The sequence below is a fragment of the Diadema antillarum genome, unplaced genomic scaffold, assembly GCF_040938485.1.
Source record: "Diadema antillarum isolate AM-2024a unplaced genomic scaffold, OU_Dant_1.0 seq00001431_RagTag, whole genome shotgun sequence".
Lineage (NCBI taxonomy): Eukaryota > Metazoa > Echinodermata > Echinoidea > Diadematoida > Diadematidae > Diadema > Diadema antillarum.
Window position 1 is genome coordinate 83,991 of NW_027272182.1, and position 14,141 is coordinate 98,131.

At 38.1% G+C, this 14,141-nt stretch overlaps 1 protein-coding gene across 1 annotated transcript; it reads left to right on the top strand.

Annotated features, from left to right (window-relative positions):
* Nucleotides 1–3,218: 3,218 nt before the first annotated feature.
* LOC139709393 (G-protein coupled receptor 161-like) lies at nucleotides 3,219–8,124 on the top strand. The gene is made up of 4 exons (XM_071621360.1): nucleotides 3,219–3,290; nucleotides 3,942–4,430; nucleotides 5,555–6,360; nucleotides 7,811–8,124. The coding sequence occupies exons 2-4, from the start codon at nucleotides 3,994–3,996 to the stop codon at nucleotides 8,122–8,124; spliced, it is 1,557 nt and encodes a 518-aa protein (XP_071477461.1). The 5' UTR covers nucleotides 3,219–3,290; nucleotides 3,942–3,993.
* The last annotated feature ends 6,017 nt before the right edge of the window (nucleotides 8,125–14,141 follow it).

The window sequence follows — 14,141 nt, forward strand, 5'->3', positions numbered from 1 at the left end:
ACAAGTAGGCACTTTAGTGAAAACATTGGTATGTATGATGACAACGTGTGGCGAAAGGCACCTTAACATGTTTGGAATGCAGAGAATATCCTGAATCCCCCTATAGCATCTATATACCCTCTCTCCTATGCGTATTTTATCTTCCTGTAAAACATTATACTGGAAGATTAAGCTTATCTTATGTCCTTCATAACCTCTTTTACATTTGACCTTTGGCCTCATGACCCCAATATCTAGTTTCTTTCTTACTTCATATACACATCCTGTAAGTTATAACGGGTGAAAATCCGATCATCTATTGAGTTATTGCGAAATAACCTTACTTTATTTCATTATTTTTATGACCCCTATGACCTTTGACTTTTGACCTCCAAATGAATTTTTTTCTTACTTTTTATTGTAAACACACTCTGCAAGTTTGACGAAAATCCAATCTTCCGTTCTTTAGTCATTGGGAGATTAGGCGCATTTGGGTGTGTGTGTGTGTGTGTGTGTGTGTGTGTGTGTGTGTGTGTGTGTGAGTGAGTGCAACAGCCTGTGTTATTTTCTTTCGGGGAACCTACTCCTACAAGCATCTGCTTCTATGTTAGGTTCCCTCCACACACAATTTTATTTATCCGTCATGAATGTACCCTTGAGAATAATTTCAATTGATTTTGTGCTATATAAATGTTTTTTTTGTATATACTGAACTTATGATACTTATAATTTTTTGTCACTTTACATTGTCATTGATGGATGTTGTCAACATAACACTGTATGATTTGTGTGGAAACCTAATAAATGAAAATAAAATGAATAATTTATGTCCTTTATGACCCCTATGACCTTTGACCTAGCTCATGACCCCACAATAATTAGGCCTTACTCGTTTCCTTCTTACGTCATTATGAACACACCCTGAAAGTTTGGAGAAATTGTTTGTTCATACGTTCTCGAGTTATCTTGTACACAAAAAGACGGACAGACGGACAAAAAACCGGAAACATATTGTTCTATGACACTGAAAGACCACTACTGTCAGCTTCCCCAGAAGGCACACGAAATGCTATTTTGACTTGACATAGTTATTTCAGTAGCAAATCAAAAATTGCGCACTAATCACGAAAAAATTGTATTTTACTGAATATACATTTCCATCGCTTAAAAAAAAAAAAAAATCATATTCCAGTAATTGCGAAGTTTCTCCCAAGCGATGTCAGCACACGAAATTGTCAAATGGCAATTTTATAATGAAGATATAAAAAAAACCAACAGTGACAACGATTACGGTTAACGAGCACATTCATACGTCAGATGATGAGGTCATTCCTTCACAACTCTCCTTTGTTATAGTTGTACATGAAATGGAATTAATGTTAGTCAATAGATTAGCGGCTATAATACCATTTGCAAAGAGTCACAATGCTTAATTCATGACAAATAAGCACAATGCTTGATTTATGACAATGCATCTCTAATGATGCAATAGTTACCTTTTCTTCACTGGAAAGAAATCGGGGAACATAAGTACCACTCGGTAACACGTGCCTGCATTACAAAAATTCTACATTGCGTGATTAATTTCACTGTACTTATGTTTAGGGAAAGATATGAAAGTGCATTGCCACTTCAATTCAAGTCTACTTACTAAAAAGATAGAGCAATATCAAACTAACAGAATAAAAAGCAAACAAACACGCACACACAAAAACTTTATATCATACATGATATCATATGGGCATAAATAGGCATAAATAAAATTGAATGATTTTTTTTTTTAAGTTTCCAGTGTAATAGGCAATGATGTCATGGCCTATAACATTCCCATAACTGTGTGCAAGAACCCCATTATATAAAAAAAAAAAAAAAAAACCAAAAAAAAAAAAAAAAAACCAGCCAAGACATGTTATCTATTTCGTCAACTATTCAGCAAAAGAATTTTGAGAAAGATCGAGCAACAACAGCAACAGAATTGATGTTAACCTTACTCTCCTCGCACCATTATTGTAACCCTTATTGCTTATAACTACAGCACAGATTTGCAAATAACCCCTGTCATTTTGTTTGTAAATACCTCGTAAATAAAAACCATTATTCGATGGTAAAGAGACCTGTAACATTGACAAGGACTTTTATTTTATTTATTATTTTATTTTTTTTTTTTTTTGGGGGGGGGGGTTAGTTAGTTACTAAGTTAGTTAGTTATTTATTTAGTTAGTTAGTTAGTTAGTTAGTTTTTTTTTTTAAGTGGGCCGTACTAGTCCTGTAATGGTACACTTCCTGTATAAATGCATTTTACTTCGCCAGTCGGAGCATGGAACATTTTTCTCTTTAAAAAAAATTAAAGAAAGAAAAAAAAAATCAGGTGGGAGGAATGTTTCACTACTTGACGCCGGACCTGAAAAACAAGTCAACGATACAGAAACTCGCACGTAGATGGCGTCAATATTCGACACACAAATCGTACGCCATTAAACAACAATCGGAGCAGGGACAAATTGAAGCAGGGAGGTGTCACCTTCCTGATTGAAGGGAAATCAGTCTCTTTCCCGCACTTCCATGGTTAGGTCTGGTCTGAGCTAGTTTCTATGGTGTAGTATAGGTCCATGCATGGTCTATCCCTTTCGAACCATCTGCACGCTCAAGCCATGGAGATGTAACTGGCAGCTCCATGCTAAAGCGATAGCAGACGCCAATTTTTTTGTTTAGTGAGCATGCGCATTGAGTCTAGTAACTTGGGTGGTCTCCCTATTGCCAATTTAGGTAAGCAATACATGAGTTTTTATTAAGTTTTAATTTCAAATTTGCTATTTTCTGACAAATTGCAATAAAAAACTTAAAATATATTTATTTTAAGTATTCAATAGTTCTAAACAGGACATTTTAAATAAACAAAATCCTATAGATCTGTAGTTTTATCGAGTGAGGTTGCTATTTTCGGCCACCCACATGGATTGGCGACGAAATAGTGTACATTTCTACTTAGCTTTTGTGAGTCACTCTCGCTGCCACAGTGACCAACGTAGCGGGATCAACCTTTCATGTGTGACAGTGTACTCTTCGCAATAGTAATCAATAATTCTCTGGAATTACACCTCACACAACTCTACCCCCCTTGCGCAAAAATGTCCACGATCGTATTAACCGTCTAGGGTAGAACCAAAGATCGTGATCTTTGCTAGAAGTAGAACGTAGTTTTCAGCGAAAGGACGTTTACAAGCTGCTGATGATATGACGTCAGTTGTGTTGAGACCTTCATGACGATGACACACTGCTGTGCCGTGTGTGACTGATTTGAATAAGCCGTGGTAAGTCAACATCATTGACTCTTGTGTAATTGTATGCAAGCATGCAAAATGCCTTGGTTTGTTATTGTTACGAATGCTACCTTCGGCCTGGTTGAAAGAGGAAACATAATGTACAATCGACGGATCTTTTCCCAGGAGAAGATGCTTGTGTAAAAATCGAGAACTGAAAAGTAGCTAGACCTCCTAGAGTCTGGAGACTTTGCTGAAGGCCGAAGTCAAGTGTATACATGTAACGACCTCAGTTTCACCTCAGAAAATTACAATTCATTTCACTGTGGCAGAAAATATCACAGATTAAATTGCTGTATTACCATGATTACGGCATGGGCTCAGAATGTTGACTCATAATATCATATCGTACATGCAGAATTCTCTGCGACAAAAGCAAGTGTCCTTTTTTACTGTGCGCTGGCGCGGTGCAAGCTCATAATCATTGGTAGGGCCTACCTAAATCATGTCAGTATACATTGTGTCATTTACAATGACAGAAAGAGTTCCATAAATTCGATCAATGTTCATTTGCAGTGAAAAGTGGAGTTCACAACAGTTGCTGATTGCTGTGCGATATGACGATGTTAAAGTTGTTGTAGAATGTCATGCATTATGTGTGTGCTTTTCTTCTTTTTTTTTCAATTCCACCCTTTCTACCAGTCTTTATGAAACTCTAGTGTCATGAGCCACCGCAGAGCGGAACAATATCACCATGGCCCTTGTCACTCCTGACCTGATGACCAATCCAATGTCCCAGCATACGACAGAGCTTTCAGATGGTCCAGCAGCAACCACTGCAACTTTTGAAGGACTGGGACAAGGAGACAGTGACACCAATACTCCGCAATGGGCGATCATCTTGCAGGCCGTGTCCCTGGCGGTCATCACCGTGCTGGCTGGCGCCCTCAACGCCGTAGTCATCCACACGATCCGCAAGAGGATATACCTCCAGACGCCTAGCAACCGCTTCATCTACAGCATGACCATCTCCAACGCTGTCATGACATTTGTGGTGCTGCCTTTCAATTTTACATCTGTCATCATTGGGGAGTGGATATTTGGTGTGGTGATGTGCAATCTCATGGGTTTCATCACACTGTGCACATTGACTGGGACCATCTTTAGCATCGCCCTTATTACACTTGACAGGTATTGGGTGTTTGCCTTGTTTTTTTTTTTTTATTATGCAATCAACAGAAAAAATTTATAGCAGGATTGTGACATACCCTGATTCTTTATCTCTCCTCCAACCACCTCGTACTTGCCTCACCCCCATAGCAGCCATGTTTACATTGTAATATGAAATGCACCTTGCCTGCATTCTTTGCATGTTTATTATTATTATTACTATTATGATCAATGTTATAAATTGTTATCCATATGATTTTTTTTTTTAAATAATAACTACTTCTGTTATTAACCCCAATACATGTCTTACATGTAAGTATGTGTATTCAGTGAATATACAATAGTTAGAAAAACATTTTAGATGAAGTTTGGAATAAAGTTGGACTAGCTATTCTTTCAAAAGTTATGAATTTCGTAGGTTTTGTTAAATCCATGTGGCATCATCACTGGATAAGAAAGGTTCAACAGCCTTTGATATCATGGTGGGGGAACAATACAAAGAAATATCAAGAAAACTCGACAAGATTATTTATTCATTTTTTTTTTACTACAAGTACAAGTGGAATACTCTTTACTTGTCACAGACATAAATCTATGTTAAATGTAATATCATTGCCCCTGCCTTCTGGGGGGCATTTCATGAAGGAACTTGTCGGATAAAATGTCCGACAAGTCAATTATATCCGACAAGTTCAGAGAAATCAGCCAATCAGACTAAAGAATTTCTCAAAACTTGTCGGATATAATTGACTTGTCAGATATTTTATCCGACAAGTTCCTTCATGAAATGGTCCCCTGAAGTAGAATGTCATGAGCTCTTTCTATATGCAAGGAAATAAAATAAGTTACATATTACAATGTATATATATCATATAACAGGGCTGCACACTAGCACATTTTTTTCTTCTTGTCCGACAGACAGGTCAGACCAATAGGTACCTAGTTTTTCAATTTTTTACTGGTTCATTCCTGAAAAAAGTTCCCAGTCCGACAGTGATTTTTCCTGGTCCTGGACCATTGGACCAGCGCCAGTGTGCAGCATTGTGTATAATTCATTTCATTTCCTAGCATATGACCGATATGTCTTTCTGTTATCAATTAATGTTTATTCTTATTTTGCTTTGTTTTTTTTCTGTACTCCACAGGTATTATGCAATAGTTCAGCCCATGCTGTACCCACTGAAAATGACATCAAATTACACTTCGCACTTGGTGGTGTCCATCTGGATATTGGCTCTCATCTGTACCCTTCCGCCCTCGTTTGGTTGGTCGAGGTATACGTATCGGCCAGCGAAGGCGGCGTGCATGACGGAATGGCACCACCATGTGTCCTTCTCCGGTTTCTTTGCCGTCTCGTCTACCCTGTTTCCCTTTTTCCTTATATGCTATTGCTACGTGGGCATTCTGAAGGTTGCTAGGCAAAGTTCCCGCAGGGTGAGCCATGGCAACGTCGTGGTGGAGGAAGCAATAAAGATCATGTCTCGGAGACGATCGCGCAGGACATCACTGCTAGTGAACATACGGATGAACTCGCCGACGAAGGCTTTACGGACAGTCCTTATTACTGTAGGCGCACTAATGCTGACTTGGTTTCCATTTTTTGCGGAGCTGCTGTGTGAGGCAGTTCTGGGAGACTACCATGTCGCAGATTGGTTTGAGGCAGGCGCTGTTTGGTTGGCATACTGCAGCCTAATCTTGAACCCTGTAATCTATGCTCTGTGGAATAAGACAGTGCGCAATGAGATCCTAGGGATGTTCTGCACGCGATCTGTTAGCCTCCAATGGGCATGGCGAGATGACGACAAGATTCTGGCCCGGCGCAGAGAGTCGCGCCGTCTCAGCATCAGTGGTAGCATCACGGATCTGAGCTACACAACAGTGCTAAAAGGGAAGCTGACCAACAGTACCCTTGTCACCACCACTGGACAGCAAACCTCCAGCAATGGATCAGGTCGGTCAAAACATTATCTCTCTGAAGTCTTTGTAGTGATGCTTGCTCTCTTATACTCTGAAATGAGAGGGGGAAAATGGGGCTAAATAATCTTTCATCATTAGGCAAATACAATGTAGTCTCATGTCTGAGCTCAGTGAAGGTTTAGCAAAAACAGACAGATGGTAATATGATAACCGTACAAACTGTCTTGGAAATATCATTTTGCAATCACATAGTGATATGTATACTCAGGGTCATTATTGGGCAATCATTGATTTGTTGTGCTGTATCTAATTTTCCTTGTTTGATGCTAGCTTATTTCATTAAAACAATCTATCTATTTCTTCTGGTGTTAATTGCAATATGTAAATTTTGACATTACAATTTTTTCTTAACCAGGTTGGTTTATTTTGGCTCACTAAAGACAAAAAATATCATTGTGTGGTCTGCACAAGACAAATCCCACCACTTTACCTATGTATAGCTAATATGAAGGCATGGGATGTAATAACAGGTAACATACTTAACCCTAAAAAGGCCGGGGGGGGGGGGGGGGGGGGGGGGGTGGGGGGTTGAATCAACCCCCCCTCGACATTTTTCGCGACTGCTCCGCCGCACGAAATTTTTTGACCACGCCGTTCACTGACTTTTTACTTTCAAGTCTCGTGCATCTTTTGACACCATTTTCGCGAAAATTGCGCATACCGTTACGACGCTGCATAACGTTTTATACATGCCTGTCAGACCAAAAATGGCTCAAAAACGTGATTTTGTGTACATGTATAAAGTCTATGCAAATGGAGTTTTCTCTTCTTATTCATAAAGATATGATTATTTTCACTTTCATAGGCTGAAACTAATTAATTTTAGCAAAATTATGCTTGAAATAGGTTCTGTCATAAATTTTGCGGAAAAAAATGATAAAACAAAAGGTCGAAAAAATATAGAAATACATAAGAAATTCATAAAACAATAAAATACATAAGAAATTGATTTTGATACAAATTTTTTTTCCAGTACATTGTTAGGAATGCTACAAAGAATGTTTTCACCAAAAATTAGGATTCTAGGAGCTTCAATTTCTGATTTAGAGCAAAATGTATGATTTTGTGCATATATTAGCATAATTAATTATTATGACGAAAATTTCCATTTCTTTATGTATAGCTTGGTAGATTATGCCACAGGTAATGGACGTGCCAAATTTCATGGCGATTGCGCGATCGACGGCAGAGATCTCGGGGGGGGGGGGGGGGTTGAATCAACCCCTCCCCGGCCACAGAACACCCAAAAAAGCCCGCCCTGGTTAGGGTTAAGAAATGAAGAAACCCACCAAGCAAACCTCATAGCTTCTTTTAAGTAATAAATCTTCCTTAATCGTATGGATAAATATGTTCAGATATCCCTTGTGCCATTCTTGGAATTGTGTCTAAAGTTTGTTTGCCTGTGAATTGTAATTTATCTCCAGTTGTATCCGGCGTGCCCTTGGCAAGCATACATGAGATTGGGTCGAACAGGGCAACCAGTCCACCACCGTCCAGCAAAAAATCAAGGTCAAACTCCGGGCAACAGAAAATATCCAAAGCAACAACTTCTAGGGTGCAGCAAGTGGGTAGCATTACGGCTGATGTCCACCGGTCGGAGAAATCTTCAGTGCGTAGGTCAGCAAGGCTACTGTCAGGTCGCAAGGATGCTCTGGAGGTCAAAGGTGAGGTCGACAGTGGACGCAGCAGCCACCGGAAGCTCAGCATCGTTAGTGTGGATGAGAACAGCACAAGTTGATGACATAGCTTTATCTTTTCCTGTGATCACTGAGCTAGAATATGAATGGTTGGAAAGATTTTGTTCAATATGTTTTAATAAGGGACTTGATGTTCCAAAAAAGGAGGTGAATTGGAAAACACTCATAGCAAGTGCGCCTGAAAATTGATTGGATTCAATGTGTTCTAAAAGTACACTAACTGCTTTACTGGGTAACAACTCAAATTGTGGTGCTTGCAAGTTAAATAACTTTGAATCCATTCTTGATTGCATTTTGCCTGTAGGTGTGTGTGTGTGTGTGTGTGTGTGTGTGTGTGTGTGTGTGTGTGTGTGTGTGTGTGTGTGTGTGTGTGTGTGTGTGTGTGTGTTTGTGCATTTCTTTCAGTGCCAAATGTAATTCATCTATAGTCTGCGAGATACGCTACTGCACATATACAGGAAATTCCACCTTAATAGGTACTGGTACTGAGAAGTTTGTATGAATTCATATTGAAAATAATTTGACAACTCTGACCTAATATAATAGGGCAGCTGTGAGTGTATAGAGGTCTGTGTCTGGAATAGTACTGTGACTACATAGAACTATGAAATGTGAACTGCTGTTTTGGAGAGAGGTGACCAAACCAATTTTTGAAGTGTCGGAGAAAAGCAACATTTACCTTCAAAGTAGAGTTTTAAGGTATGCTGCATTAGAAGCCTTCTCCATTTTTGACGTTTCCAAGTACTTTGACCCTAGATGACATCTGGCATTGAAATTCAAAGGAATTTAAAACACTGCATTATGATCTTTGAATCGTATGTGTGATGTATAGCAAAAAAAAAAAAAAAAAAATGCCGAAAACTGCATATCCAATAGTGGCGAGCCAGTGGAATAAAAATGGAGTCAAAGAAATGGAGTCAATATTGGAGTTATTGTGTTTCTTCACTGCATGTCCTTGTCTGTGTCAACTGAGAATCTTCTTTACCCTGGTACTATAAAAATCATCAAGAGTGTTTCATTAGAAATGAACTACAATGTATGTTTATTTAATCATCTAGTTTTGTATTACATTTAAATTGTGAAGCTGTAATACGCCTGCCTTTGATTGTATTCTGTACAGTCATATGCAAATGAATTTTTGCATCGGATCTGTAATTTGGCTGAACTTTTCTTTTTTGGCTGCTGCATTTGTACTGTCTTCCAGGACAAAGTATATGTCTTGTTTTGTTTGTTTGTTGTTTTGTTTGTTTTGTGGGCCAAGGTCATGCTAGATGCAAAGCAGATTGCTGTAGTGTATTCACTGATGGTGAGTCAAGTACTCGAACACTGAAATCCAATGTACAGTTATACATGTAACGTAAAATGCAGTCAACTCTGCATACAATTTTGTACGTCAACAATGCGTCAAATAATTATCTAAGTCGATGAAAACAAAAAGGTACCAATTTCCATTCATAGCCATACCTGTGTAACTAATGTATTTTTCTCTACATGCAGAAGTTCAATATCTTCTCAGGTCAATTGCATTTTCCTCAGTCCTGTCAAGGTTGACCTATGTTGATTGTATTTTTTTTTCTCATTTTTGAATAATAAACCATGTCAGCTAGATAGTACATGTACAGTAAATGAAGAACACAGGTATGCATTCTGAAAAGATTGTTTCATGCTAATCAGTCAGTGAGTGTAAGAAGCCAGTTTGGGGGTTCCTGAATTTAACTTATCCTTCCACTATGTCATAACTTCACTCTTCACGCTGCAGTGAAAATGTTGTTTTTTGTGTACTGTTTTCGCTTGAGGTACTGCATCCAGGTACAAACTGCATTCTGAAGAGCCTCATCGCTTTTCATCGTGTTTAACATATTGCAAACTTGCTGCAAAAACATTGATCACATGGTATAGAGCTGGTGAAATATGCATTGTTGGTCCTGCAATAGTTTTAACAGGGTGACCCTTGATGACAGACAGGTGTTTATATGTGTTACAACAAAAATACAGTGTAGGCACATGCACAGTGAATAAGTTAGCAATATCTATGATGCATTTACATTGAAAGATATCTATGAAAGAAATGCAGTAGAAGTTCATGTGTTGCTAGCATTGATTATAGATGCATCTGTTATATTTTCACTAATTGTGATCAGGAGTTTTTTTACCAGAAAAATGTTATTGCAAGCATCTTTGAGCATAGAGGAGTGCTAAATTCCATAGCACAAACCACATCATTCAAATGCAGTGGAAAAACAATAACCAAAACTGCTCCCGAACTTAAACAATAAGAATAAATGGTGCTTATACATGTGTGGACATGAAAAGAGTTTTGAAAAAAGATTTTTAAATGATTGCGTTAGAGTCATGTTTTAGGTCCTCCTTTTTGGCCTTTCATATTCCAAATCTGACTGTACCCATAGGGGCCGTATATAATGATGATTACAATGTATTACTAAACGGATTTTTCGGGGTTTTTTGTGTGTTTTGTTTTGTACATGTGTAAAAGACAGAACAGAAGTGGCACTGTTAGTGTCATATTTGGCTGTTGAATTGAAGTAGATAATCTGTACAGTAATGCAATGGATGAAATTGGCAATTTACTCTATAATCCTTGAAGTCACTCACACTAAAGGCCAGCCAGTGGAATTTATTGAACCCATTCACCTTGATTATAACTCAAGTTCACTGCCCATGCAGTACAAGTCGCCAATTTCTTGCCGTGTATTGGAAACCAAAACAAAACCGACTGTCTCAGTGAAAATGTCAGGAATCACCATTATGTCAGTATTTACCAATTAATGTGCTCTGTTGTATGTATGTTATATTGTATTCAAGTATTCAAACTAGAGAAGCACTCTGAGAGCGCAGACCTCCGCCAAGCATGCAGCTCATTTCCATCACTGATCTTGTTCTTCCATAGAGAAATCAGTGATTTCCACCCATACTTATACTATAGCTTGCTGAAAGTGTTTATAATAGTGTGCTGAAAGTCTCCCGATTTCCCAATATTATTATTATACAGTTTGTAGAAGCCTTTGTTACGTCATATACCCTACTACTCTTTGAGTTATTTTGCACACAGACAAACGAACGAACGAACGAACAAACCAACGGTAACGAAAACATAACCTCCTCCCGCTTGGCGGAGGTAATTATTGCAAGTGAATGATTGTTTACCTGTCTTGAATTTAAAGGATAATGATTAGGCGTTGCTCATTGTTGCTGACTTTATTTACACAAAATTTAGTAGTATATGCGTGAGGAGACGCGCACTTCTACTGGCAGTTCTATAAAAATATGTTTTGTTACAATGAAAGCAAGGGAAAAATGAGTGGTATTAGATTTCTGTACGTAAGTGTGCTGTAGCAAGTTTTAGATGAAAGAGAGAGAGAGAGAGAGAGAAGGGGGGGGGGGAGATGTGACTAAACGTTCTTTTGTGTGTGGTTGTGTGCTAAATTGGTAGTCACATGCCCAGTCGATCTTTTGACACTACACTGTAAAACTCTAGGATACATGTCCATGTTATTGAAGTGGGCATTGTACAAAAAGAAAGTTACTAGTATTCAGTTGAGAATGGGGTGTATTATGAATCCAGTCTTCCTTTGATAATCTTATGACAGAAATCAAACTTCAAATAAGGAGCAACTAGTGCTACAGTATGGCCCTAGTACTTTGCCAAAAAAAAAAGAGAGAAAACAACAACAACAACAACAACCTCAGACTTTCTTTTATTTGTATTGTGTTCGTGTAAATGTGTTGTGTCGAGTATTATCATCTTCAGTTGATGGGCGTTGATTGGAAAAAAAACGCTCGATGGCCAATGTCATAACTCTCCACTAAAACTGCCCTACAGCAGTTAATGATTGTTGCGCGAGGCTGAAATTTAATGCGTCATTTCCAGGCAAATAGTGACTTGCAGTAATTTATTTCATACCAAACTCATGTAGGCCTACTTGTACATGAATACATGAATATATGACTGCCAATTCTAATATGCAACATATACATGCATCTCCTTGTCCCTTTCGTTCTCCCCCCCCCCCTCAATTTATGCTACATGTGTATTATATTTCAAAGATACTTTTTGCTATTCGCAATAAGATTGTCATTTTTCTGTTTATATTAGCTTGTCTGTTCTTAGATTTGTGTGATTGTTTGAATGTACATGTTCATAAAGTATGGAATATGCAAGTGCTTCTGTAAAGTTCTTCCATGTCCATTGGAATAAACTGAATTTCGACTGAACATGGTATTACATTGGACATGTACTCTTTTTTTTTACTAGATTTTGTCGATGATGCTGATTTCTCCACACTTACCTTCGTTTGCTTGTTAATTTTTTGTCATGTCGACAATGGTAATGACTGATATGAAGATGTAATATTTATTACTGTAACGAGATCATTACTGAATAGGAGGGAATTGTAGAATTAGTAGGCCCCTTTTGTACTGAAATCACGCTTTTCAGGTTGGGGCTGAGTACACGTAATAGTACAGTGTATATACAATTTTGTAAACAACGATGCATGATAAATCATGCATTCATTTCATATGTGCAAGAATCCATTTTCCGTGCCAACACACACACAAACGCACACACACACACACATACACACACATATATGAAAAATTTGACTGGCTTTAAAAAAGATGGCTCAGCGCAATATTAGCCATTGATTTTTAAAAGAAGTCCATCCTCAGATAGAGCAGAATAAAACTATTCCAGTGATAATTTGTTACATAACAAGGAATGCTTTTCAGCTTTTGATTAAAAAATATCCCATATCATTTCCTCTTTTTTTAATGTTTTAATCACAAATATCTCCACTTAACGAGAATGAGGTTCAATAGTTTTGCGATCAACTCTATATTCATGTACTGTATATATACATGTATCATATACTACTACAGTACAAAGGCATGCTGCTTCTCATCTGGACACCGTTTCATGAAAGTTGTCAGCCCTGACAAGTTGTCAGTCTCCGGCAACTTCAGTAAAATCCTTGGTTTTGATTGGCTGAGAAGATCTGGTGTCTGACTGTTACCATGGTATTTGTCAGAAACTAATAACTTGTCAGGGCTGACAACTTTCATGAAACGGTGCCCAGCTGATGTTAACAGGAACGTCGCTATAACTATACTGACGAAGTAGGACAGAACGGATGATGATCATTTAAAATGAAACAAATAAAGACAGAATAAACTGACCAGAAAGAATATAAATTATTATTGGAAAATTGGGCAAAGAAAATGGGATTCACACTGTAATTGTAAAAACGAACAACAAGAATACATCGAGGTTAAGTAGTGGCAGGTACTTTGTGTTGCTCTTCCCCTCAGGTCTGCATGTACTGCTCTCTATAGCCGGTAAAAAAAAAACATAACCAAAAAACAAAACAAAAAACAAAACCATATTCCCTCCTACCAACTGGCATATTGTCTTCTTTAATTCTGTTTTCTGTACGGCCATCATGTTTATTCCAGATTCTCTGGACGCGTCGCGTGCTCATTGGTGCGACTCACTGATTTTGCGTACATTTTTGGACATTTAGCATTTCTCTCTATGCTTTACTTATCGACGTACTACAGTGACAGTTTGACGAATGGTTGACAAAGTGCGTTGTTTTAAAACTTAATTTTCAACACAAAGATAATGATATCAATACCATTATCAATGATGATAATCGTGTTATATAGTGAAAACAACAACTTCATGTAAGACTCTTACGGAGGACTGAGGATAAAAGATGCAACTAAGGAAGTATTCAGATATTTTAAGCAAGTTTACACAGGAGAGATGGTCGTAGAATCATACCGAATGACTATGAATGCGAAGAGCACACGTATAGGCCTACTGCTTTCGGTAAAGACATTGAAGCTACAAGCGTATTATACTCGAACGGGAGACCTCTTTGTTGGAAAGCCAAGGTACATCCACTCACTGACTTACAATGCAGTGTGAAAGTGTCAAACACACAGAGTGCATTTCCTAGTGGCCTCAACATGAGTGTGTTAGAGTATAATTGTTATTTTTTTTTCTTTCTTTCCCTCGTTTTCTGTGTATATGATT